Source organism: Hippopotamus amphibius, chromosome 17 (genome assembly GCF_030028045.1).
Source record: "Hippopotamus amphibius kiboko isolate mHipAmp2 chromosome 17, mHipAmp2.hap2, whole genome shotgun sequence".
Classification (NCBI taxonomy): domain Eukaryota; kingdom Metazoa; phylum Chordata; class Mammalia; order Artiodactyla; family Hippopotamidae; genus Hippopotamus; species Hippopotamus amphibius.
In genome coordinates this window covers 62,089,809-62,117,774 of record NC_080202.1, presented here as the reverse complement: position 1 = coordinate 62,117,774, position 27,966 = coordinate 62,089,809, and the positions used below count along the sequence as shown (strand labels likewise).

Genomic DNA, 27,966 nt, shown 5'->3' with positions numbered 1-27,966 from the left:
TAGAAAACGAATACAGCTCTTATAAAAACAACAAATTAAACAATAACAAATATTAAAATAGTGCAATTTTACAGACACTATTTCTTAGCTGTCATTTGATTATATAAATTATGTACGTGTCATGTAACATGTTATTAGCATGATAAAATAGAGTATATACTTTATAGGCAATATATGTGGTTATCCATCTCAAAGTAAAACCATTAAAGTAACTCCTTGATAAATAAGTGGATATTTAATTTTCAAATATTCCTTCTTATGAAGAAAACTCCATAATCCTTCTCAGAAACTAAATATGTTTTTTAGTAACTATGACACAACTCTTCTTTGAATAAAAATTGCCATTTAAACCCAATATTGCTTGTTCCTTTCTTAGAAGACATACAAAAAAAATACTGTAATCATCATTCAGCTCTTTACACATCAATAATCTTAATTTTTAAACATTTTCTTGAAGTTTTATTTACAAGCAAGTAGTCTTCACTATAGAAGCTTCAGAACATGTGATGAAATGGAAAAAAAAACACAGAATTAGCATTTAACTTTCTTGCTTCTTTGCTGTGTGAGAACAGGTAAGCAATTTAATTTTCCGAACTCTAGTATCCTTACCCACAGCACCTCGCTGATCACAAGGGGCTGTTAAGATCAAACGTAGTTACAGACATGAAGATGCTTTGTAAATTATGAAGTATCACTTAAATGTTAATTGTTATGATTTTCCAGCCCTTGAAGGTGTACATGGAACTCCAGGGCTGATCTGACGAAGGAGGGCGTTAATACAACATCCTCCCAGTCAAGTTACCATGTACATATGTACATCCCACTTTCAGAGAGTTCTGCCATTAAAAAGACAGAACTTTAAAAAAAAGAACAAAAACAAAAAAACAAGCTACATACATTTCTACTATTTTGGCATCTAAGTTAGTACACACTGACTTGGATTTCTTTGGTGTATACGATTTTCTCCTACTCAGAATCACCAACGAATTTCATTCTCAACACTTCTGATGAGCTGCTTTAGCTGACATGCTATCATGCTGCTTATGCTTAATACAACAACCCCACAAATGTGTTCTACACCAATGAGACAGATATTACATAGGAACACGCCAGGAAGAAACTGCTGGGGAAAACGCTACGTGGCTCCTGGCTGTATAAACACCTTCCATCCAGTGAATGTGTGCCCCGTACTAGAGGCCAACCACAACTAACGTCCTATACGACGGAAGAGAACGGGTTAATCTCCTGCTTTCTACACCTCAGCATTTCATCACGTCAGTCCCCCTGGCACCAGCGTTACTGTCACTTTCTCCAGGTTTTGCTCAGATTTCCTCACAGCCACTGTAGGTCCAGGATTACCTCACGCGTTGCTGACACTGTTCTCTAGTCCGTTTCTTTGTGAGAAAGAAAGACAAACAGAGAAAAATGGACTTGGGTGCCAGGCACAGTGACAGTCTCCAAAAACAGGCAACGCCATCTGGGAAGACTAGTGCTTTACAATCTCTACCACGTATTTCTAGCTTCTTAGTAGTTACATGAGTCCGAATCAAAGTGAAATATTCGTATTTTATAAAATGGTCTATGATGTAAATACAAAATATTAAAATATAAAATATGCCTCCTATTACGAAGGATATAAAGTTTCACAAGAAACATAAGGCAGCAGAATTAAGTGATTTTAATATTTTATAAAACTATGTTTTGGTGGAAGGACATACATCTAAATGTTAAGAACAGTATTTACTCAGTAAAGCAAACAGCAAAAGACCGCAGAGGCTTTCCGTAACAGACAGAACACAGCCATCAGCTCACAGTACCGTCAGGAAGGTGGTCGGCAGAAACCTTCTGCATGATGTCTCTTGTGACGTCAGTCGCTGGAGTAAACCCCAGAGTCACGTCAGAGAGCACAGATTTGTCCATGGGGTTAAGTTCTATGTCAGGCACTTCTTCGTATTTCTTATTTGGATGCATCCTGCTAATTAATATTAACCAAAATAAAAAAAATAGTGGAAAAAGAATTTCCTATAATAAAGGAAACAAACGAAATAATTACAAAGTGTAACAATAACAGCAAAAATGGTCAAGATTTCTATGAATATAACTAATACTAAAAAAAAGCATGAGGAACTTGGGTCTCCTTTCTTAAGTACAAAACATAAGAGCAACTCTATCTTAAAAGAAATACTGTCCTGAACCTAACCCGACAGCGTATTAATTTTTCCTTTACATTCAATTTTACTAAAATATTATAAAATTCCAGTCATCATAATACATTTAAATGACATAAAAGCTAATATTTAAACATCTTAGATTACTAATATAAAATAATAAATTCCCTCATATATAACTATATTTAAAGTAACTTACCGAACATCTGTAATAGGGATCACCATAAAAATGTCTTTATTCAAGTCTGAATTAAAACGCATGCTTTAATTATACCTAAATTTCCACTACTAAAACTATATGCGATTATACTCAATAGTCAACTTTAACAGGGATGAACGATTTATTGTTTCATCTTTTGGTTTAACTGCTCTGCTGGTTTCAGGAGAAGATCAACAGCAGCTTTCCATCCTTCAAGTTCCTTATTAACTGCTTGGCCAGAGTTCTCACTTTACCTCTTAAAGTAATGTATGCTAAATAAACAAACAAATAATAAAGTAATGTATGCTTGTGGTAACAAATATGTGACATAATTTCAGTAGTCCTGGGCAATTTGATCCTGAGTCCAAAGGTTGGGAGGCCATGGGGAATACGTTGTGGAACGGTGTTCCATTAAGTTCCATGTAGAATTCATTCTTCATTTCATGAAACGGGAAATGCACCTCAAGGTTCAAGATCAAGCACTGATATTAGAAATTAACTACATTTAGAAATCGTTATTAAAACTTTTGACATTCAGAAAACATTGGATAATTTAGGTATTTTTCTGAGGCCAAGTTTTTACTTCACAAGCAAACTAAAGGGACCTAAGAAAATAAAATTATACTAAAAATGTATCCAGCATAACAAATCATCTCTTAAAGATGGAACATATTAATGCAAAATAAACTGCAATAAGGCATCATGGTCACTTGACTTACCTGAACACTACTTTTTTTAGTCCTGCATTTAACAAGGTAATTCTTCAGTAGGAGTGTTCTTGTCTGTCTCCAAACTCCAACTTCCCCAATTGCAGTAGCCATGTTTTCTGGATTAGTTTACTAAAGAAGGGAGATTGGGGGAAAAAAATTGGAACCACACAGTCAAGTATATGCCATTTTTAATGTCAAAAACAGAACAGGCAGATGTTTCAGCCTCAGGCTAGTTAAGAATACTCCACGCTCTCAGCTAGACAGTTAAACATACTCCACGCTCTCTCCTACCTGGACAGGACGCATAGAATGGCAATTTGAAGATTCTGAACAGCAAACAGCAGCCTGTGAAACAAGGGGGAGCCGGAGTCCCCATACCACCTGACAACCCACAGAGCACTCACCACTCTTCCTCTTCCACTGTCCCCTAAACTGAATGCACTGGAAGTGGGCCCTGGGGCACAGAGAAAGCTCCAGGAGAAGCTCTCTAGTTCTGGCTTGGTAGGAAATGGAAGTCTTCTGCTCCAGGAGAATGGGGAAATACCAATCTTTTTTCTTTCCTACATTCTCCTGTGCCCTTGTCCCCAAGGGATTCCGTGACAGCAGTGTCAGTGTGCAGTGATGAAAGCTGAACGCAGACGAACTCTCTCCACTGAGCAGGGCTCCTTCCAACGGAGGGGGGGATGACAAATCCCACTGCTTCCTGCTCCACCTCCTCCCTCCCGCCACGGGGCCCTGAACGTGGCGGATGTAGTCGCAGAAGAGTGTGGCCCAGTGGGGATGGTAAAACCCAGCTCTGTGGCTGGAAGATGGACTAGAGGAGCCACAGGGAATCGGAAGGCAGCAGGGAGAACAAATACACAGAGGAGCTCAGGGGCGCCACGCGTGACGCTGTTTATGAACCCCTGGACTAACCCCCAACCTGGGTATACACGGATCTACCCTCACTCTGTGCACAAAGACTCGAGGAACTGAACTCACAGACAGACCGCTGCCCAGATCAGCCGGGTCACTGGGTGGCACACACGGACAGAGCCAAACTGCACCGCAAAGGCATCTGAAAACTCAACTGAAACTAGAACCACAGCTCAAAGGATGTGGGTAGAAACCTAACACCTGAAGCGAAGCAGGTGGACACCGACGCTCTCTACAGCATGAAGACAAAACCCGCGGTCTCACGCAACTCAGGGCACTCCGCTAACGACACGTGTGAAAAGTACCAACTCTACTAAGAGCAGAAAATCAACAGATGCCAATGCCAAGGTGACACAGATTTTGAAATTATCTGACAAAACCTTAAAGCAGTCATTTATTTATTTATTTATTTTAAGCTCTTTATTGGAATATAATTGCTTCACACACTTGTACCAGTTTTTGAGGTGCACCAAAGTGAATCAGCTGTATTTATACACATATTCCCATATCTCCTCCCTCCCACGACTCCCTCCCACCCTCCCCATCCCAGCCCTCTAAGGCATCATCGAGTTGATCTCCCTTTGTTACACAGCAACTTCCCACTAGCTATCTATTTTACAGTTGGTAGTGTATCTATGTCTATGCTACTCTCTCACTTCGTCCCAGCTTCCCCTTTGCCCCCCAACCCCCCAACCCTGTGTCCTCCAGTCCATTCTCTGCATCAAAGCAGCTATTTAAAAATCGCTCCAGCAAACAAAGGCAAGCATTCTGGAAAACAATGAAAGAAAGTGTCAGCAAAGAAACAAGACATAAAGCATCACCAAGTAGTAATTTCAGAACAGAAAACACAGTAACAAACAGAATCCACAGAATGGGCTCAAAAACAGAATGCAGACAATAGAAAAGTCAGTAAACCAGATGGATCATGAGAAGCTATTCAATTTGAACAAAAGAGACCAAAAAAAATTGTTTTTAACAACAAACAGTACCTCAGAAAGCTGAGACAATAACAAACTGTCTAACGTTCAAATGATCAGAGGCCCAGAGAGAGAGGAGTTAGTGGCAAAAAAATATTTAAAGTATTAATGGGTGAAAACTTCCCAGATTTGGCCAGAGATGAAAAATCTAAGAGTTTCAAGAAGCCTGAAGAAACCCAAACAGGATAAACTGACGGAAATCCACACACGTACAAATCATAATCAAACTGCTAAAAATTAAAGACAGTGAAAAATCTTGAATGCAGTCAGAGAACTGCATTACCTACAGGGGAATAATGCTTTGAATGAGAGCAAATTTCTCATAAGAAACTCCGTGGCTAAACTGGATACTCGTACACTGCTGGCAAGACTGCACGGCAGTTCAGCTGCTGAGGAACAGTTTGGCAGTTCCCCAGAAGTTAAACAGAATTCCTACATGACCCCTCTATTCCACTCCTAGGCATATACCCCAAAGAAATGGAAACGGGGACTCACACAAGTGCACGTTCACGCAGGATCATGACTGCCAAGACGCAGACACAGCCCAAACGTCCACCAACAGACGAAGGGATAAACGACCTGTGGTGTGGACACACGGTGATTTACTATCTACTGCAAAGACCAATGCAGCACTCACACACGCTGCGCAGATGAACGGCCAAAACGTTCTGTTAAGTGAAAGAAACCAGACAGAAAAAGGCCAAACAGGATTCCATTTACGTGAAATTTCCAGAATATACAAATCCACAGAAATGGAATCAGGACTGGTGGTTGCCAGAGGAGAAGGGGAAGAAGTGCTTAATGAGTGAGGGGTTTCACTTTGGAGCGATGGAAACAAATTTCACCTCCATATATTTCTTGAGCCGTACGACCCACACCACTGCACCACAGGCCCAGTATCCCGCTTCCAGGGTAAGATGACCCTCTGGAGGTCTGTGGAGCCCCTTCTGCACCTGGACCTCTGCTGGAGCCATCGCAGTTCTTCAAAGAGGTTATGTGAAAGCGGAACGCAAGGCTGCTGGGCTTCCAGCGGCGTTCTCTGCAGACCCTCCTCCCGTTTGCTCGCCCCAGTACCCTAGAATCCCTGCGAACCAAAGGGTATCGGAGGAGACACCAAAAAAGTCCCGCTGAGCCTTCCTCCAGAGAAATATGTGTCCCTTGTTTCATATAAACCTATGGGATGGCAGCCACTGGTGTGACCCCTCTCCACAATAAGAACAGGCTGCTCCAAGCTGGCTGACCGTCTCCACCTGGAGGAAAAAGCAGGCAACTTTTTAGAGGCAGCTCGTCTTACCCCCCAAAAGTCAACATACATAATTAGAGTTTGGATCAAATAAACATCCTCTTTATATGTACAGAAGAGAGATGTTTCTTAACTTTAACGATGGGATTTAGACAACTTTTATTCTCTTTGTGCTTTTTTCTATTCTCTCAGTTTTCCCATCAATATGTGTTCCTTATATAGTGGAGAAAAACTAATGACACAATTAGACACACTGTAAAAATATTAAACGAGTAAATTAAAAAGACCAAAATTACAGCAGCCAAGAAAGGGGGATACGTTAAAAATAAATTCCTCCAACAGCCTCATTAATGTTATATTCTGTAAAGAGTTGGTAATTACCTTTAGGTCCATGGGGGAAAGGAGGAAAGGAAGGAGGGAGGGTGGCAGGGAGAGACAGATCACATGCATTCAAGGATGATTTACTACAAAACAAACATAGAAACAAGAACCAACATGACAGCAAGAACATCCTCAAGCTATCCGCCAAAACGCATTGATTCAGTGGGCGGCACTGAATTATTCACCCAACTTGAATGCTGCACACTTGATTCTCCATTTTTAGAAACAGGCCCCTCATAAAGCAGATGTCGGACTCACAACATTTTTCCTTCTTTTGAGAACTGCTCCCTGAAGTCCATGAACCTCTGTACCCACCCCACCCCTAGGCAGAGCTTTTTAAAGCGGAGCTTTCCCCAACCCCCTCCCTACCATCCCAACAGACACACAAACTATTACCACCACCACTACGACCTCTGAGCTGTATCCATTCAATTTTCTCCCGGCAGTGTGGAATTTTTAATTAAGAGACCCAGACACTGCGAGTCATGGAAACAGTTAAGATTAGCAGAAACTTTTAAGAAAGTTCATACATTCTTGGTACTAAGCTTTCCTCTAAGGTTTGATACCTCTTGTGCCCAAAAGCTGATTCTTATTCCTTGGACTATGTGAAATGCCCTATTATCCACCCAATATACTTTATTTTCACTTAAGCTAGCCAGATCAGTTTCTATTTCTCGCATCAAAGGACTCAACCAGTGTAACAGTAGAATGTGTTCTTAACTCCATGGATAGAAAACTCCCAGGGATAACAGCCATTTTCAAAGTGAAGTGTGGCGGGAACAAAGAGAAACGTTAAAGACCCGCCTGCCTCCCTCCTAACTAGCATCAGAATTTCACTGACGCTAACGTGCAAGTGTACAGGACCGAGGAAAAGTGTAGAACACTGAGGAAAGTTCTCAAGTAGCTTTAAAGTAATACTTGCAGGGAAACGTCTCTGCAGAAGATGGCATACAATGACTAATCAAAGGAGTCACCTCCGTGTCCACTCAACCTTGGTTCTGTCCTTCCTTCCAAAGCACAAAGTCCCTTCTTAAGTGAAAGGTGTTTTCATGCTGTTCTCCCTTTGTCCCTGAGCTCGATGCTAGGTAGATTTTTCGTCCTCACCATTTCTCCTCAGCCAGGACGTCCTGCACTCCTTTGTGCCCAGGCATCTCATGGAGTGCTTTCCACCTATTGGCTAGATGAGCTTGTCACACGAATGCGGAGGTGATCTGTCCTATCACCCTCTCCTCCAAAACAAGAAACAAAATCAGTGCAAACGTGAACTGAGCTAACAGTTTACTCAATATGCATAAACAGGAGCTTCCACAGCTACGCTTTATTTTGATACTTTAAAAAGACTTCTATCTTGAATTAAAATGATGCCTTTTTAAGAAGACCTGACCTATGGAGTAAAATGCCACCCACAGCTCCTTGTCAATATTTACATGAGGAGGCAGTGCCAACCTGGGGGAACTCCCCTCCCCCAGGACACACACCCAAAGGAAACAGGCTACAGGAAACCCAATCGGCACCATCAAACATGATAAAAGAAAATGCAACTGGGCAGCATTTAGGGAAAGACAATACCATGAAGTGGAGGCACCAAAATCAACAGACACAGGAACGAACAGCACCTGAAGGAGTGGAGAGGTTGCGGGGTGACCTCAGGACACCAGTCACCTGGACGAGAATCCCACCTCTGCCAGGCACTGGCTTTGAGGCCCTGAGCACGTTACTTAACTTTTCGGTGCTCATCAGTAAATGGAGTGATGATGGTACCTACTTCTTTGGGTTGTTAGAACTGAAACCGCAGAACGTATTTTGGGACTCAGGAGAGCATAGGTTCTCCTACCTCAGTGCAGAAAGACTTCACTGAGAGGCAGAGGGAGAGGTAAGGAAGACTTTATTAGCACAGGTGCTCGTGAGAGATGCAAGCAGGGTGCCACCCTGAGAACTCAGTGGGCTACATCGTTACAATCAAAGGAGCAATGGGGAGGGAGGAAAAGATGCCCTTTCTTCTTCATTCTTCGAGGCTTCCATCATTAACTCTCCTACGCGGCAGATGGGGGAGTTCTGTACCCTAGATGGCCCAGCCAGGATGGTCACGGCACTATGCGAATGAGCAAGAAGGCAGCAGCACAAACGACAACATGGTAAATCACTCCAGGCTCTGGTGTACTGACACCTGCCCCTATACTTCTGCTCTTAGTACATGCAGACAAAGCCCCTTCTCAAGGAACACGAACTTGCTGACCTCAGTGGGCAGGGGGTGGGTCTCCTCCCGCCACTGTTCCATTGTCTGGGGGCTCGTCTTGCGCTTCTGCTGCTTGGTTTTGTTGCTAAGCAAGCCTGCCTGGTTCTGTTGTTAAGCAAACCTGCTTTCTTGAGCGATCATTAATTACAGGGTCCCCCACACTTTTTCTTTACCTATGATCCCCTAGTGGGATTAACTATTTAATCACCTCCTCTGTCCCTTTACTCTGTCTCTATCAGAATGACCCAAAGAGTAAATACACATAAAGCTGGAAATGGTGCCTGGAACTTGGCGACTAATTGTCCAGTCTGATCACTACTGTCTGTGAAGCAGAATAACTAAAATCCTCAGAGGACATCATACTCACAAAACACAGACAAAGCAATTAAGAGAAAGCTGCTGGAGAGCCTGGAAATGAAAGAGCGAGAGAACTAAAGTTCTCACTAGATGGGGTGACGGGCACCTGAAGGCACACCGGTGAGTCAGGAGAAAGACTGAGTCGAGGAAATTCCCCCAGAAGGGATGGCCCAAGGACAAAGGGAAGGCAATGATGAACGGAAGGTATGAACTTGGTTATGAAGCCTACACGACAGATGAATCAGTGTTATGACTAACCAGAACTGACGTCTCCCCTATTCATAACCTCCAGTCAAATCATGTGAAAAACAGTAAATTTCAATAACCTTGAACTTGTATCTACTCAAGTTATTAAAACAAAACATCTTGAAGAAGAAAAATCAATTGACTGTTTTCTTCAAGATATGAAACACCTGGTTTGGCTGTTTGAAAACTAAAATGAAACATTCTTAACATTGATTCTCCACTCACTTTTACTTTAATGTTCATCTAACCAGAAACTTCAAAGCTGCAGACAGGTTTCTGTAAACTGACAACAATGAGCCTCTCTGCCAGCCTGGGCACCCAGAGCCCACGGAGCCCACGCAGGTGCCCTCTGCAAAGGCCACGGGGAGTCAATCAGGCGGGGACAGCTCCGCATAATCACGTGAGGCACTAGCTACCGTAAGAGGCTCCTTGCCAGTTACCGGTGCTGAGGCAAATACTGCGCTGCTTCTTCAAGTGTTGAGACCACACTGTCTCTGAGAGTTAATGTCTGTCCTTTGGGAGAAGACAGAGGGAAAGAGACTAAAAGAGAGGAGCCCACACCTCACACTGGTGGGGTGATCACAAAGTCCCCCCTGCTCCCCCCAGCCCTGCACTGTTTTGCAGGGTTGGGACGGGGGATTTGGGACAGAGGAAGGATGTGGGAAGCCAGTGCTTTTTATACTGAAGATAAAGACACACACGTCTGAGCTGAAAGCAAGCCCTGTGGGTGGGGCAGTGAGGCTTCCTGGAAGAAAGGTGGAGATCCACCTCACAGAGGCAACATGAAAGTGGCTCTTTGGGTGCAAGTGCACAACTGAAAACGGGCCTGTAAAGTTACAAACGAGGCACGGCCAGCAAGGGGGCATCTGTGAAAAGTGTAACGTGTCCTGTGCCTTTTCTTGGACCAAAAGAAAACCCATACGTAGCACAAAGCTCTAAATTTCCTCTTTCTACACTATAATTCCCCTTAATTATTCCAAACTTTACAGCCTTATGTGGTAGCATTCAAAAGGACAAAAGAAAAAGCTGATAAAGACGCGCAGCCTGCCCCGCATGTAACACTGGCTGTAAGCGGGAAGAGATTCAGATGGTCAGCACCCAGGAGTTCACTCACAGTAGCGGAGTTCACACGAGCCCGGGGGCTGTAAACAAGACGGTCAGACAACAGAAAAGCAGCGCTTTGAGAAGACAACACACGTAAGACCTTGCAAGGTATATTAGAAGATGATCCTTGAAAGCACAAGTTAACAACTTAAGTACAATAAAACTTCTAATGGCCTATTTTTTTAACAAATTGTACTTTTTGGAAAACTTACAATACCTGATATGGTTCCAAAGTCTTAAGTACCTTTAAAACTCCTTAACAAAGCCAATTCTTAACTGCTCAACACCTATGACAAAGACACAGAAATAAGGGTACAAAATTATTTTTAAAAATCTTTAAAGTTTCTTTCCATTGCTCCACAGCACATCTGGGGAATGTGTTAAGTTTGTTATAGAGCTTTACATAATAATTCGTTTTAAACACCTAGAATCACTACAGATTTAATTAAATACTTAACTTTCTGTTGGAGGATGGAGGGAACGAAAAGGGCTCACTGAACTGAGAAAGTATCTTGAGACCGAAAAACGAGGCAGACAGCTCCATGGAATCGATGATCGGCTTATTACAGGGTAACTTACTCACAGGGTGGGCTCGGGATCAGGGGTCCACGACCTGGAAGCACACGCGGCTGCACTCCACACCAGCAGGGGCCCCTGGGACAATTTTACAGTTAACCTAGAGTTCGGAGGCAGGTGCTTGGAAACAGGACCTGCATTCCTAAGTCAAAATTCATGACTGGGTAACTAGTCTCTTGGGCACCGGGAATATATATCAGCACAGGTTTTCATCACTGTTGGGGACTAACAGAGCACAGAGGTCACCTGATCCTAATGATTATTAAACAGCTTCTATCAACTGCAATGCCCTTGACAACAGAGAGGTGACGTACCGCACAGTTCAGTCCTGGGGAAGGTAGAGTGGGTGAAAGGACAGGATAAACTGTAAGGGCCCAAGATGGCGTCAGTGATGCTAACAGCCATATAGCAATACTTTTCCTAGATGAAAATTCTATATTAAATTTAATAAATTGCAAGAAAACCGAAAGTCCACTAAAGCCCATCTTCCTTTTCTAACGCATTAATAACTGACTTAACATAAAGACTAAATGTTACATAACCCAAAATTCAATATCAGAAAGTCATCAATGTATTAAAGAAACAGTGATTACTACATTATATGTGCTATGAAATATAGTTCACATTTCTCAAAGCAATAAAAAACGTGCATGACCTTTAGAAACAATTGTTAGAAAAAATTATGTGGAATGTATTAATTCTATTTCTGAGAGGAATAAATTAAGAGTATATCCTATAAAATAAAGGAACTGAGTCATCCTTATGTTCACAGCCATCCTGGCAAAAGATGTGGTCAGTCACTTTCTTAGCGAGTTTGAAAAGATTCTTGGAAAAGATCTTAGCTGAAAATGTTCCCAAATCCGCAACAGATGACTACTAGAGGTGACTTCTGATCCACCCAAGCAGAGCTGATTATTACTCCTTTGTTCCAGTAAATAAACCGTAATTGCAGTTACCATACTGTGTCATCATTATTTGTTGACATCTTAATCTTGAACTTGACCAAGAAATCCTTGATGAAAAAGACTGCCTCCTTTATCTTTGCTTCTCTACCACCCATGGTAATACTAAAACCAGTATCCTCTTACTGCAAATTCCTTTATCAGGATTTGCTGAGGGGCTTCCTAAGTGGCTCAGTGATTGAGAATCCACCTGCCAATGCAGGGGACACGGGTTCGATCCCTGCTCCAGGAAGATCCCACATGCCGCTGAGCAACTAAACCCGTGTGCCACAACTACTGAGCCTACGCTTTAGAGCCTGTGAGCCACAACTATTGAGCCCATGTGCTGCAACTACTGAAGCCCACGCGCCTAGAGCCCATGCTCCGCAACAAGAGAAGCCAAGGCAATGAGGAACCCGTGCACCACAACGAAAAGTAGCCCCCACTCACCGCAACTAAAAAGAAAGCCCGTGCACAGCAAAAAATAAAAAAAAGACCCAACGATAAAAAAAAGACCCAACGCAGTCAATAAATTAAAAAAAAAAAAAAAAGATTTGCTGAGTGTCTGTATAGATCAAAGGTCTGCAAACTACAATGGAGGACGTGGGGGCTAAGTCCAGCCCACAGCCTGTTTTGTTCAGCTCAGGAATTAATGTTTTTCACATTTTTCAATGTTTGGCGGGAAAAAAAATCAAAGAATAACAATATTTTGTGACGTAAAAATTATATGAAATTCAAATCTCGAGTCTGTAAATAAAGTGTTCGTGGAACAGAGCCATGCTCGTTTGTGTCTGCGCTGCCCGTGACTGCTTTTCTGTGACAATGGCAGAGCTGGGTAATTAGGACAGAGACCCTATGGTGCAGAAAATCTAAAATATTTACTATCTGGCTCTTTACAGAAAAGTTTGCTCACTACTGTTACAGATTAAAGGAGGAAGAAAGAAGAAAAGTAGCATATTCATTAAACATTTACTGAGGGATTTAAACACCAAACATTAAAAAAATTTTAAAAAGAGACACTGTCACTGACATTGCATTTAAAATTTAATATAATGTGATAGGTGCAATTGCGGGAAAGAGTTTGGGAAAGAGTGGAATGCAAATTCCAGGCAGAGAAAAAGAATGGGAAAAGCAGACCCTCCACAGGGGCCTGACTTGTGTAAAGGACAGGGAGGCCTGCAGTGAGGCAGAAGCAAAGTGAATCAGGGCAAAGTGTCAGGTGCACCCTCTAGAAGACACCGTTAGGACAGGCCCTGGAGACAGGCTGTCAAATACCCAGCATGCAAAGTCAGACTAGACATCTGTATTTCATGCACCCATACTTCCCTGACTGCGCTTTTCATACCTAAGAATTTTGTTTAAATTGTCTGCCTGCTTAATTGCCTGGCAATCCCGTATTTCACTAGTCCTTTCACTCTCCTAATCCCCAAACCCCCAAAGCTGCCACCCACAGCAATGCCCTCAGATTATGACCTTGATTCCCGCTGTACTGAGAAACTGAAGCCATCAGGAGAAATTTCCAAAGTGCCCCACGACCCCTCCTATCCACCTAGCTACTGCCGCACAGGAAGTCAGGTCATACATCTCAACAGGGTGCCACTTCGGCCTCAACTGAAGACTGTTTCCAGCAGAACTCAGAGTGATAAAAACTGAATGGAATCTGGTATTAACGGCCCCTTTAATTTAAGATTTATTTTTTGGGAGACGAGATTAAGAACATCTTTGGCAGGTGATGTGAAAGAAATTCCTGCCCACACCACTGGCTTCTCAACTAATAAAGCAAAAGCACTATTAAAATCAAGCCTCGTACGGGAGTTCCCTGGCCGTCCAGTGGTTAGGACCCAGCACTCTCACTGACAAGGGCCCAGGTTCAATCCCTGGTCGGGGAACTAAGATCCCACAAGTCGTGCGGCACAGCCACAAAAAAAGGAATCAAGCCTTTTAACTTAACAGGGGATAAATTATAAACATTTTCTTCTCTAGTGCTTTAAAATTTACTGAAGGTAGTATAATAACAGAAGAAAATAATAACTGCCCGTGTGATTTAAACTGCATTTTATTGCAGTATTTCTTGCTGAATGGGAAAAAAACGCAACCGGTCCCCATATGACAAGTTATCTAATACCTTTCCTTATATATGACAGTTTCCTAAGAACTTGTGCTTAACACTATTCTAATCCGATTCACTCCTACACTAGCAAAGATTCCAATTTATTAGACTACTACAAAACTCTTTGATAGGCTCATCCTCTCAAACGCAAGGGCAGAGATTACAAGCTCTATCCCTCTGGGTACTCCTGGCACCCCGTTTAGTACCTGCAACAGAAAAGGCACTCAGGCCTGTAACGCATCACTACGTGTGCTTCCACCCCGAATGCAAGCTGTCCCTCCACGCAGTCTTGTCTGAGGGAGCAGAGCCCGGAGCGGCACACGCTGAAGGACGGACACCCTGCTAGCCAGCCTTCAAGCCGGACACCCCCCGAGCCCCGACGGCTCTAGCGCGTCCCCTCGCGCGGAGCCTCCCGCGAGCACACGCACCCCGCTCGGCGGCCAGAGGGGCAGCGGGCGCGGCGGGCGGGAGAGCCCGGAGCCGGGCGCCCCCACGCGGGCCCCTCGGCCCGGTCCGCCGGCTGCGACCGGAACCAGCGCCGCAACCCACCCCGGGCACCGCGCTCCCCGCCGGCCCCGCAGACGAAGGGCGCTCCGACCTCGGGAGGCGGCCGGCACGGCGGGACGAGACCCCGGGCAAGCGGCCCCCGGCGGCGTCCCCTCCGCCTCGCGGGGCGTGCCGGCCATCACCCCCGCTCCCCCCGGGCGGCCCCCCAGCCGCCGCCGCCGCCGCCCGCGGCCTCCCGGGCTCCGCCGCCCTCCCCAGGCCTCCCGGCGCCGGGCGGGCGCGGCCCGAGCGCCCAGGGACCCCGCGCGCGCGGCCGGGGCGGCGGAGGGGGCGCCTGCCCGTCCGCACCTCCCCGCGCGGCGGCCGCGCCCCGGCGCCCCGGGCGGGGCCCAGCGGCCCGCAGGACCCCCGGCCTCGCCCCCCGCCGGCCGCCCCGCCTCGACCCCGCACCCCGCTCCCCTCAGGGGGGACAGCCCCCCGGCGGCCCCCCACCCCGCCGCCCCGGGCGCCCGCCTCGCCTCGCCTCAGGCCGCGCCTCACCTCAAGCCGGGCCCCGACGCCGCAGGCCGGCACGCGCGGGGGTCGGAGCGCGGACCCGTGTCCGAGGGCGAGGCCGCGCGCGCGCCCCCGACGCCGCAGCCTGGCGAGGGGCGGAGCCTGGTGGGGGAGGGGAGACGCCGCGCCCCGCCCCGTGCCGCACGCCCCTGAGGGCGGGGCTCCCAGAGGACACGTGCGCGCTCCCGCCGCTCGGCCCCGCGCGCCCTGGCGCGGGCGCGGCGGGCGCGCCTGGGGGCGGGGCTTCGGGGCGGGGCCCGCCGGGCTCGACCGCCTCCGTGGGGATCCCGCCCCGCTCCCCACCCCGGAGGCTCGGGCCGCGGCCACGGGCCCGAAGCCGGGGGCTCGGGTTTGAGAGCGACCCCGGCCCGCGGCGTCCCCTCGTCCGCCGCCGGGTGGCGTCTGCCCTTGAGAGCCTCTCTCTGCCCGCGGCTCTGGGACGGGCCCCCCAGGCCGGCACCGCGCGGCCGCCTCCTGCCCGCCGCCCGCGCGCCGCCGGACCCGACCCAGGGCATCTGGGCGCTGAGGATGCTCTCGTCTCTGCGGCGTCCCCCTGCGAAGTCTGGGGCCTGAGACGTACGGCGTCTGGGGGAGCTTCTGTACCGCGGTGACTGTTGATAAAAATGTAAACTGCTGTGTTGAGGCGTATTGCCCAAAGTGACCTAAATGGTGGTAGAAGTCATTGCGAAGGAAGAAAAGCTCACACCAGATTTTTGCTCTCCAGATTTCTGTACCGTCCCATTTCTTTGCACAGTTTTCTTTTTTTTACCTTTGGGGAATTTAACTCTTTAAAGACTTTTTTCAAGTTCCGTTGATCTCGTATACATCGTGTATTTTTTTTTAACTTATCTTAGTTTTTCTGCTTCTTAAAACCAGATCTCCCCAACATTTACTCTAAGTACTATCAAAAAAAAAAAAGGGGGGGGGACTTATTTCTCCTACAAAGTATGGATTAAATAGGAAATGCAAAAAACTTTAGCGGAATCCATGCTGATTAGAAATCTGGCAGTGAGAATCATGGGAAGGGAGAGAGCCTGTCCTAGGAACTACATCAGAAAACTGAAGGAGACGAGCAGTGAAAACTCTGTACGACATATTTTTTCTCTTCTGAAATATCTAAGACATTTTAGTTACAAATTCAGAAGAATGCATGCTTAATGGCCTAGGATTTGTGGGCGGGTAAGTAAATGGAGGTCAAAAATACATCTACTTGTGAAAATGTGTTGCTGAAATGTATACTCACCCCAGCTCTCCAATTGTGCCTCTCACTAGTAGCCTCGACCTGCTTTAACTTCAGCAGTCTATGCATCATTTCCACTACTATTTTAGACATTTGTTTCCTGAGTTTCTTGTCCTTGCAATGTTCTCTGTCATTCAGTCTGCTTCTGCTTCCACTCTTGCTTCAAGATAACATGACCAAAACCAAAACCAACCTCATGGCCCCGGACGAAATGAGCTCACGTTCCTCTCCACTGCACACATGCCACCATCTTGTGCATATCACTTTAATTATGTACCGCCTCTTCAATTATATTGTAAGTCGTCTGAGATTAAGAGCTTTTTCTTATACCAATTTAAATTTCCAGGTCTTGTGCATCATAACGGTTGTGGATAACACTGCTGACGGGAAAACACACATACAGCAGTCTGTGAACACTGTCATTATTACCCCCACAAAGGGTCACTGTGCACGGAACAAATCCACCTAATAAAAGAAAGATATTAAATCCTTCTTATGGATGGATGACAACGTTATGATGATAATATGGTCTGTGGAATCACATGACAAAAAGAATACGCAATAAGACCTTTTTAATAAAAAGACTGCTGCAAAGTAATGTATTGGTCATGACATGTTTTACTGTCTCTTTGAGTCAGCTACTCATCAGAGCATGTACCTTGTAAACAATGTAGCCACATAATCTTGATCTAAATTTCCATAGTTACCAGGTCCCCGCACTAAGTAAGCAGCTGCAGGAGAGATGTTCTTTTCCCAGCTTCTGTATCTAGGAAATAGCAAACAAGCCCATACGGCTTGGTTGTCATGGTGGCAACCCAAATCCCCATATCTCATTAATAGATTTCTAGGCAAACAAATCACATGGGAATACACAGATCATAGGAGTCATAGATTGAGATGTAACAAGCTGCCTAGTGGAACAAAATAAAGGAGGAGGCACCAGAATTTTCACAGTATTTAATGCAGAGAAAGAGAGTTTGGCTTGCTTCCTAGTCTAAACACAACTTACATCCTAACCTCCTGCTGGTGAACAATGGATTCTATTTGTGTTGCTTTTTACTTGCTAGAGACCAAAGCCTTACTTCATGGCTTTCTGATGCCGTTTTATCCAAAATTATGCGCAAAATTGCTAAGTTGTTAGGGCATTTTTTTTTCTGACACCAAATCAGTACATCATCTTGCGTGATTATTAATACACTGAAAATGGCATAAACCATTTTTTAAATCTATTACTATTAAACATGATTCACTATTATTTGTTTTAAAGCATTTACCACTTCTGCAAGCTAAAAAAAAAAAATGCCAAGAAAGTGATGTGGTTTCTAAATTCAGGGTTTAAATTAGGTATAACTTCAAAGAATTTCAAATTGGTACCTTTTTCTAGAATAAGGTAAGACAAATCAAGAAACACAGCCTTGACTGACAAAGCTGAAAGAGAATCCCCTGTCTTTAACAACAGATTTCCAAACTACCATCTCAAATGTGGCTGAGGTCCTTAATAAATGGCCTAGGGAAATGATTAATAATTGATGGAAGGTCAGAGAAGGGAATGACTTCCCAAGGTAGTTTCAGTTTGTTTGGCTTTTAATACTGCTGCTACTACTAATGATTACTATTGTTTTCATTACACTAAAAAGAATTTCAGGTGTTGTATTCTTTTTTTGTTTTTCTGCAAATGGAAAAATCACTCAAGGGGATTCGTATTTGAAGACCGACTAGCCAAATTTGATATTTAAAAACTCAACCACCCAACAAATGTCTGTGGAGTGCCTAGTAGTCTTGCTTATCAAGAACCCCAACTTTGCAGGGGAACCAAAAAAGGTCAACAAATCAACAATTATTCTAAGACCAAAAAATAATGATAATAATTAAAGACCACCTACTGGAAGAGGACACCTGTTCCACTGTTACACTATGTGGTGCAACTGGGAGATTGGGATCCCAAATTGCACACTCTAAATATATGCAGTTTATTGTATGTTAACTGTATCTCAATAAAAGTTCTTAAAATAAATAAATAAATAATAAACCAAAAACAAACAAACAAACAAAACTATGTGGTGCAAAGTATAGAGTACCATAGAGAAATTATTGAAGGCTAGAGTTACCTAGGACCTTCAAGAGGGAAAGGTGGGGAGATTGCTTTAACCAGAGTGGAGAATATATTAGCGTGCACAGAGAAATAAGCCTCCACAGGTTTTTATAAACACAGAATTATCACTTTACCTAAGAGAATAATATATAGGCTAACAAAGAGACAACTTAATCTGTGTTCTTTTCTTCTTCAGTAAGGAAAATGGACTTGAAAATGGTAAAGGCAAAACAACATGGGAAGAGAGCTGAAACTCGAGATGACTGTGGAGACAGTAAGTGGACACCTATCTATTTCAAATAAGTTCATATTTCTAGGCACAAATTACATCCCACTGCTGTTTATAGGTAACCTAAGACCTACCACATTGCTGGTAAGGTCACAGAAACTGTAAAAAATGAAAAAGATAATAGATCACCTGCTTTAAAAAAAAATGGTTAAAAGACACTGAAAACTTTAGAACAGAGTCCACCATTAGATGTATTTTATGAATGTTTACAAGAGAGTCTGGTGGTCACTAAGAACCAGAATAACTAAGCTAAGGATAAGTCATACTATACTTCTTTTTTATGATCTTTGAATTAAAACTGGGAATTATATAGTCATGATATAAATTAACTTCAGCAAAGCATTCCATCTGGTCCTTTATGATATTTGTGGATGAGACTCTAAAATAAGAGCTTGACACAATTATAATTAGGTAAACTCAAAGTTAGTTGGGTAACTGTAGCCAAATTTTTGTGGATGATTTTTCATAACTTACGTAGGTTAGGGTATAGAAATCAATTTCTAGTCAAATCCGAGTATGAAACAAAACCAGTATAGCATGGAAAACATGACTGAAGACAGAACTGGGAAAGAAAATTGTTTTAACAATTTGAACACTGAGCCAAAACCTAAAAGATACAATTCAACAGAAATATATAACCACCCCTACATTCATTCAAGTAGGAAAACAAAAAAGAAAAAAAAAAATGCTGCAGAAACACAAAACAGGCTAGATCCTGGTGTAGCCATGTAAACAGCATCCAGAAGTTTTAGTGTCCGCCCAGATGACGGGAGTTACTGACGGCGACACCACGAACACTTCCGAGTGAAAACACTGTGCCCACAGGCACCTACCCCTTGCATGCAGGTGGGGATCCCTTTGCCAGGACTCCCCTTAGAATTCACTATTCCTCTGGAATAGGCAGAATAATGCCCCCGTGCGCCCAAAGACCTCCACACCTGATCCCCGGAACCTGTGAATGTGTTACTTACTGTACACGGAAGAAGAGGATTATGTTGCTAATCAGCTGGCCTGAAAATAGGAAGATTTTCCTGGATTATCCGGTGGGCCCAGTGCCATCCCAAGGATCCTTCCTTAAAAGTAGACGAGGAAGATGAAGAGGCCATCCGCAGGTTGTGCTCTGGGGACTGGACCCACCATGGCTGGCTGTCAAGAAGGCAAAGCCCGGGACACAGATTCTCCCCGAAGGGAATGCAGCCCTGCGGACAGCTTGTTTCTATCCCACGGTGAACTGCGTGCTGGACTTCTCACCTCCAGAACTAGAAGCTAATACATTTGCGTCGTTTTAAGTCACTAAGTGTGTGTAATTTGTTAGAGCAGCAGGAGAAAAAAAATACACCCCTTACAGCTTGTTTTCATTCTCTGCAAGGTGGCCCTGTGTGTATTTAGCATCCAAACATCTCATTTTTTTCTCTCCCTCTCGGGAAGCAACGTGGTGGCAAAGGAGGGATGGTGACGATTACCTTGTGTGGATTCAAACACTTACTAACTGATGTAACTCCACAACCACATATGCAGCGTCGGCCTCTATAATCACTAGTTTCCTAACTTGTAAAAAAGACTTCTAAAATACCTGCCTTCTTTGACTGTCAGGGTTGCATTAAGGAGTTTATCACATGAGCTGTGTGAAACAACAAAAGCCAGCTAGTAAACCCACGCGATAGGCTGCGCACTGGCCTCTACATGTCACGTGCAGCCTTTTATTAATCTCTGCAACAAGATGAGCTATTTTCCTCTGTCTTTAAAATATTTAGTGCTTAAGTATTTTAAAAATATGTAAGTATTTACTATTTCAAATAGTGTTTTAAAACTATTTTTCCGCCACCGCGCTAGAGGGAAGTTGAGGACTCTGAAAGCAGTCAAGCACCAGAGATTACAAGTGAACGGACGTCACGGGTGGGGCAGTATACAACGAAGAATAAAGGTTTTTTCTACTAGTAATTTTCCTGAAAATATTTTCTTTTTTCATGTAAGCTTCGCTGATGTTAACTGTCACTGTTAGTCCCTCGAACATTTCCTTCACATTCTCTTCATTAAGCTGTCCCTTCATGATTGATTGATTGATTTAATTGGCTTCATTGGGGCCTCACTGTTGCGAACAGGCTTTCTCTAGTTGTGGCGAGTGGGGGCTACTCTCCGTTGCGTTGCTCGGGCTTCTCATTGCGGTGCCTTCTCTTGTGGCGCACGGGCTCTGGGTGCTCAGGCTTCAGTAGTTGTGGCACCTGGGCTCAGTAGTTGTGGCACGTGGGCTCAGTAGTTGTGGCACATGGGCTTTGTTGCTCCGAGGCATGTGGAATCTTCCCGGACCAGGGATGGAACCCGTGTCTCCTGCATTGGCAGGCAGATTCTTAACCACTGTGCCACCAGGGAAGTCCCTGTTCCTTCGTTTTTAAAATAATACATGTGGAGTGCCTATTATATAGCAGGTACTATCCTTAGCATTAGGGGTAGAAAAATAAACACCAACAGCACAGTACCAGCTGTTGAGGGGTTTAGACCGTGATGAGGTCTACAGATAAAAACGGGAGGTGACAGTGCAGTGTGGTCACAGCATCGTGCAGATGGCCGCCAGTAGGAGGACATTAAGTGATTCATCTAATACAGACCTGGGAAGTCAAGGAACGCTGTCCAGAGGAAGTCACATCTACATTAAGGTCTGAAGGCAAAGTAGGACTTGGGCCCAGGGGGAGGAGAGAATATTCTGGTAGAGTCCTGCTACCTTCAGTATTTCAGCCTCTTCCTCACTTACATTGACTTTCCTTTTCTCGACTCTCTCTACAAACTCAACTAGATCCTGCTCTGAGGTTCCTTCCAAGATACAATTTGATGTTAAGTCCCTGGTGTGAAATTTTCAAAGCCTTCATGTTTAAGTCCTTTGTCTATAATCCATTTTTATCTGATCCCATATTCTCTTAAATCAATGACCAAAGTGGTTTGAGACGATGCGATTTACTTATCCAGTTAGAATATGGGCCACTTTTATTAGCTAGTCATGACATAAACAAGTGAAAAATAAATGTTTTCAGTATAGGTTTTCACCCCAGTGCTTACCTTCTTTAGCCACTAGATGGAGCTTGTGTGCCTGAGAGACAAAAATGCTGATTCAGTTTACCTTCTTGGAAGCCAGAGAAATACGGAAAAGAGGAAACGGCCCAAACTAAATTTTAAGTGATCCTGATTCTTAAATGTGTCCTTAAAAAATAAAGCCAACATCTTCCCTTCCTTTTACACATAGAACAGTAAGAAATTTTAAATAAAATTAAATTAAGATACCTGCCCATCTTGTACCACCTCATCCCCACCCCAGCTTTACGTTCATTTCTCTTATTTTGACCGTCTAAGAATACTGTCTTCTCACACCCTGACCTGGCAAACTGGACGACTTGCCGTGCCCTGTTCACGCCCTCCGCTCTCCCACCTCCTCATCTAAACAGATGCTCTCCTCTCCACCTGGAAGGCTCACTTCCTCTCCCAGCACTCCTCTCCATCACTGCTTTTACAAATCCCACTCACTCTTCAAGGCAGGCTTCAAGGGGCACTGCCCCCATGAAGCTCCTCCTGTCACTAAGGCAAGACAATGCTTTCTTTCAATTCCATTTTCCTTCTTCTAACAGGCGTACTATTTTGTTTAATAGTAAATGCAGCCTGCCTTATTGCGAAGCCATATGCATCTCTCTGGCACGTAAGGATTTTCTGCCTTTTGATCATTTGTGATCATGTCTTCATCTCTATACTTGAGTGCACAGACTGGCTTAGTCATCTTTATGTCTCCTGAAATATTCAGCACCATATTATTTATTGAGGTAATCTGAAGTAATATCCGTATGTTTTATTGCCAAAAACTCTAAGAATCAGAAGTGAGATGATGATTCTTCGTGATAGTCTCTTGAATAATTTGGATGAAGTTCATTTAGCAAGACCTGTGGAACCAAATCATCTTTTGACCTAGAAATGACAGTCATGGCATGAGACTCCAAATTTTTAGAAATGACAGGTACAGTATAACTATTTTCAGATATAAAGCTGAGCTCAAAACAGAGAAAGCGAAAGCTTCAGATGGCAGAAATAAAGGAGAAATTCAAAGTCATAGTAGTAAGATCCAGGAAACTTAATTATAGTGAAGGAGAAATCCGTGCACACAACCAACTGTAAAACAGAGTATGATGTCAGTAGGTCCTAAATCTAGCTTGGCACCAGGATCATCCCAGAAGCTTTTGTTTTTAATTGAAATAGATTTAACATATAACATTGTGTAAGTTTAACGTGTATAACACGTTGATTTGGTACACATACACTGCAGTAAAATTGCCATTGTAGCGTTAGCTGGCACCTCTTTCACTGCACATCACATCACATAATTATCATTTGCTTTTTCTGGTAGGAATAATTAAGATCTGGTCTGTTAGCAAGGTTGATGCTTATAATACAATATGGTTGCCTTAGTACATGAATCGAAATTTAGTTGGGCATAGAATTCTTGGGTAACACTCTTTCCCACACGAAACTTCCCATACACATGCACGTTGTTGCTATTATCTGAACCATTTGAAAGAAAGTTGCGTACGTCAAACCCCTCACCCCTAAATATGGTGTGTATTACTTAAGAACAAGGACAGTCTTCTGTACATACATAATTATTAATTTGCTTGCTTTCAGTCTTCCTTCTAAGACTGTGAGCCCCACGGGGGCAGAACTACTTCTTTCTTGGTCCCTGCAATATCCCCCAGGAGCTAGAATAGTATCTGTCATTTAAAGAACAGGCTCAGGCAAACTTTTTCTATAAAGGGCTAGAGATATGTATTTTAGGCTTTGCAGGCCAAGAGGCAAAATTATTATATAGACACTGCTATAACAAGAGAGAAAACAAATTTGCACAATGTTTTAATTGATGGAATTCAAAATATGATAACAATAACTGAATGCAATGTTTTGGTAATACTACAGGCTGGACTAGGGGGCGGCAGAGGGTAGGCAGCAAAGGTTTGGCCAGTAGAAGCTCACTGAAGCAGAGATAGCTCTTTGGGGGAGGAGACAGCAAGGGAGCAAAACAGATAGCAGGCAACTTCCCTGGTGGTGCAGTGGTTAAGAATCCTCCTGCCAATGCAGGGGACATGGGTTGGAGCACAGAGCAGCTAAGCCCGTGCGCCACAACGACTGAGCCTGGGCGCTAGAGCCCATGAGCCACAACTACTGAACCCACGTGCTGCAACGACTGAAGCCTGCGTGCCTAGAGCCCATGCTCTGCAACAAGAGAAGCCACCGCACTGAGAAGCCCAGGCACCAAAACCAAGAGTAGCCTCTGCTTGCCACAACTAGAGAAAGCCCGTGTGCAGCAACGAAGACCCAACACAGCCAAAAAAAAAAAAAAAGGAAAAGAAATAATAATAATTTTAAAAGCCCAGATAGCAGACGCTGGAAGTCCCACCCACACCCCCAGTCCAAAGGGGTTCTCAAGGTGTGTGTACTCAGAAAACGAAGATGATGTCAGAATCCTTTCAGTCACTGGGAGTCTGGTTTGAGGTGGGGAGGGTGGCCTGGGAAGAGGCCAGGAACAAGTTAAAATACTGGGATGAAAGGGGAGGTGGTGAGATGGGCAAGATGAGACCAGGTCTCTGCAGCGACTAAGAACTGCTGTAGCAGCAAAGCAGCCGTAGACAATATACAAACTAATGAGCACGGCTGTGCTTCAGTCAGACTCTATGAATGCTAAAATTTGAATTTCGTACAATCTTCCCACGCCCCGAAAGATTATTTTTCTTTTTTCTTTCTTAAGTTGCTACAAATGTGAAGATCATTCTTAGCTAGTAGGCTACACGAAAACAGGACTGGGGTTAGACTTGGCGCCTGTGATAGATGCTCAAATAGAAGGAAGAAATAAAGTGTTAAAGAAAACATATTTAATGGCGAAATCGTGAGTCACATACAAAAGCAATGTGAACGTACGTCAAAGATTTTATTTAACTCATTAAATAATGGGGAAATCGGTCAGATGTTACAACTGGCTCAAGGAAGAATTCACACACACACACACACACACACACACACACACACACACACACACGTCAGCAATGCTGAAGTCAACTGACTCAGGGATGCAAAACTGGTCGGCATCCACCGGGCGATGGTCCTTTGTATCCTCTGCACAAAATCCACCTGCTTTACTCCGACTTTTCTACAACATACAGAGTTGTAAACTAGCTCAAAGACAATGAGAGGCCCTGGGCCCTTCCCTGCAGAGCTACATTTGGGAAAATGAGACCACTCACCAGCCAAAAAATCAAGTATTATGAAATCTTAAGCATGTACCGGTTTCAAAATATCAAATTCGTGCCCTGTGCTGCTTTACAGGCAATGCTACAAATTTATTTGTATCCAGCTTGTCCATAAAACATCATAAGGTTTCAAGAAGATGGTAGTCACAGAAACATTTCATTCCAACTCCTCCATCCCAAGCACACCACCTGGAGCCCACAAGGCTTCGTGTAGGCCAGGGGCAATGGAATAAAATAACTTTCAAGATGTAGATTCAAACCACAGGTCCAACACACGCCAGCTGTGGGATCTTGGGGGAATAAGTTAACATGTCTCAGTCTCAGTTTCTTATCTGTGAGTTGCAAGTAATAATAGGAACTATTTCATAGGGCTGTTATGAGAATTAAATGATATATATACAAGCAACACAGCATACAGAGTACTCACGCTATACGGTTATTATTTTTCTTTGCGATTAAGGCTCAATCATTTCTAATTCGTCTAAAATTTGTCTAAGACCACATATCATTTTGGGCAGCCTTAATAGGCTGTGAGTTACTATTTTATGGCGTGTTTGCATATTACGGGAGAAAGCTCCCTTTTCTGGGGGAATACCAGTACACTTAACCGGATCCTCGCTGAACTAGGGTGATGTGGAACTGCTGGGCTCTCCCCGTTACCCCATCTCTCAGAGGCATACATGTCAACAGAAAGTGGAGAAGCACCACCTGATTTCCGGCAAAAATCAAAATGTTCTTTGAATGAGATGCAAGTCTTTCCAGAAGTCTCCATTGAAACTGTGTGAATATTATTCTCCAGCATGCATTCAATTATATTAGATCCTAATATTAAAAAATCATCTTTTTTGTATGACTGTTAGAAAACTGGCATCTCCCACACTACAGTGGGTACAGAGGAAGAGTTAACTTTGAGCCTGATTTCATTCCAAGTACATTACACACTTAATTACACCATTTTCTGTTCAATTTAAAGAGCATGAGACATTTAAGAAATTAGAATTGCTATACCTGCACTTCTAAGTTGAACAAAACAAGCATCACTGAAATGACGTTTTTAGTTACTTATTTTTTTAGTAGTTGTGCCTCACAGGCTTAGTTGCTCCATGGCATGTGGGATCTTCCTGGATCAGGGACCAAACCCATGTCCCCTGCATTGGCAGGCGGATTCTTAACCACTGCACCACCAGGGAAGTCCTGAAATGACTTTTTTAAAGAACCACAAGAGGTTTTTTGTTTTTTGGTTTTTACCAAAATAGAACATTTTTCTATATGAAGAACTGGCATTTTTACTCCATACTCTACCCACTCATCTCTCTGCTCAAATTATCATTTCAATTCCTCAACTCAGTGGTTTGTTGTTTCTGTTGCTGTTGTTTCTATTTATGGTAGATGAAAACCAGTACTGATGCTGTAAAAATAACATGAAGATGCAAGCTCAAAACTCGTAAGAAACACTTTCTGAGCTGAGGGCATTTCTGGCTGGGTTTTCTATAAAACCAAAGTCCCTTAAGATTGATTTGAAATATCCTTTGGTGGACATTGCATGGCTCTCTTTTGCCTACTTGGTCAACCCAGGTGAATTGAATTTCCTCTTTTCTCTGTTCAGTTATCAACTCTGCAGGCAACCCTTCCATGGAAATTCAAACAGCTTTAAGAGGACCCAGGAGGGCAGAACTGCTCTTGAAATGCTGAAATGGGGAAAACAGCTTGAGAATGTTATGGGGCAAGACAGACTGACGCAAAAGATATTTTCCTCTCCACTCACTTGGTGCCAACCCAAGGCACAGTCGGGAAAACAGTGCACAGGGTGCTGTGAAGCGATACCACATGGCACAGGTGAGCTAAGAACAGAGAACGCAGAAGTGAGTCAGACACAAGTCACACCCTTGCGAATTCATCCTCAAGACAAACTGCCACTGGCAATAAAGGGAAAATTTCTGTTACTGTTTCATAGTAAACTAATTTATGCTGTGAATATCTGCATTCAGTGCAGAGCACATACGATGTTCTTAGTATAAAAGTAGACGAGAAGTGGAATTTAGTTCTCAAACCCAAGCTGTCTCTTAAGTTACTGATTTCTGTTGCAAGCCAAAGGTAAGAAACTTACTGTCCGGGAAACATTAACAGTTTAGGGTACATACTGAAGAAAAGAGAGGGCTCTGCTAGTCAGGCCTTTATTTAAAAGCATGATAAAAAGTTACGAGGGAGAGTATAGTTTTTGTGTATGTGACAATTTTTCTATATTACAGTTTTCTAACAAAAATGATATCTTTGGGGAATTCCCTGGTGGTCCAGTGGTTAGGACTCCATGCTTTCGTTTCAGGGGATGCAGGTTTGATCCCTGGTTGGGGAACTAAGGTCACACAAGCCCACACGGCATGGCTGAAAAAAAAAAAAATGTCTTCCATTGCAAAAATAGATGAGGGCTTCACACTGAAGAAAGCCTATATCCTGGGTCTTTGATTGTCAATCCTATTAACAAATGCCTTGAAGCCACCTCAAGTTCCCAGTTCTTAGTTCTTCTTTTCCATGACTATAAAGATGGAGATGATAAAATAATGGAAATTAAAAAAAAATTTTTTTTCTCATGTGTTTGCTTTATTTTAGGATTCCTGAGTGGCTGTTTTTATCTCTATGAAATATCACTAACACTGGGAACCTGAGAGTATAGTGGTACATCCAGGGGGCGATGCCATGGAAGCTAAGTCTATTTGGATGAAATAAAATTTTAAAAGAACGAGCTTCAAAAAACTTTAAAAGAGGGACTTCCCTGGAGGTCCAGTGGTTAGGACTCTGCACTGTCCCTGCTGAGGGCGCGCGTCTGATCCCTGGTTGGGGAACTAAGATC

The 27,966-nt window shown here is 43.7% G+C and overlaps 1 protein-coding gene and 1 long non-coding RNA gene across 7 annotated transcripts in view; one reads left to right on the top strand and one right to left on the bottom strand.

Moving 5' to 3' along the window:
* ABCA5 (ATP binding cassette subfamily A member 5) overlaps nt 1–16,682 on the bottom strand; it is a 72,599-nt gene extending 55,917 nt beyond the window's left edge. Inside the window, exons 1-3 of one of the 6 annotated variants that reach the window (XM_057716944.1) lie at nt 16,469–16,682; nt 3,087–3,206; nt 1,818–2,022 (exon numbers count right to left, since the gene is read on the bottom strand). In XM_057716944.1, the coding sequence (XP_057572927.1) occupies nt 1,818–2,022; nt 3,087–3,188 (307 nt within the window). In that variant the 5' untranslated portion in view covers nt 3,189–3,206; nt 16,469–16,682. Of the gene's footprint in view, nt 1–1,258; nt 2,023–3,086; nt 3,207–15,210; nt 15,320–16,468 lie in introns of those variants that run through there. The other 5 variants (XM_057716942.1, XM_057716943.1, XM_057716948.1 and 2 more) reach the window with 5 other exon arrangements.
* On the top strand, nt 15,519–27,673 carry LOC130840920 (uncharacterized). The gene is made up of 3 exons (XR_009050085.1): nt 15,519–16,404; nt 18,754–18,831; nt 26,725–27,673. It is a non-coding gene; the product is annotated as an uncharacterized LOC130840920 (long non-coding RNA).
* The last annotated feature ends 293 nt before the right edge of the window (nt 27,674–27,966 follow it).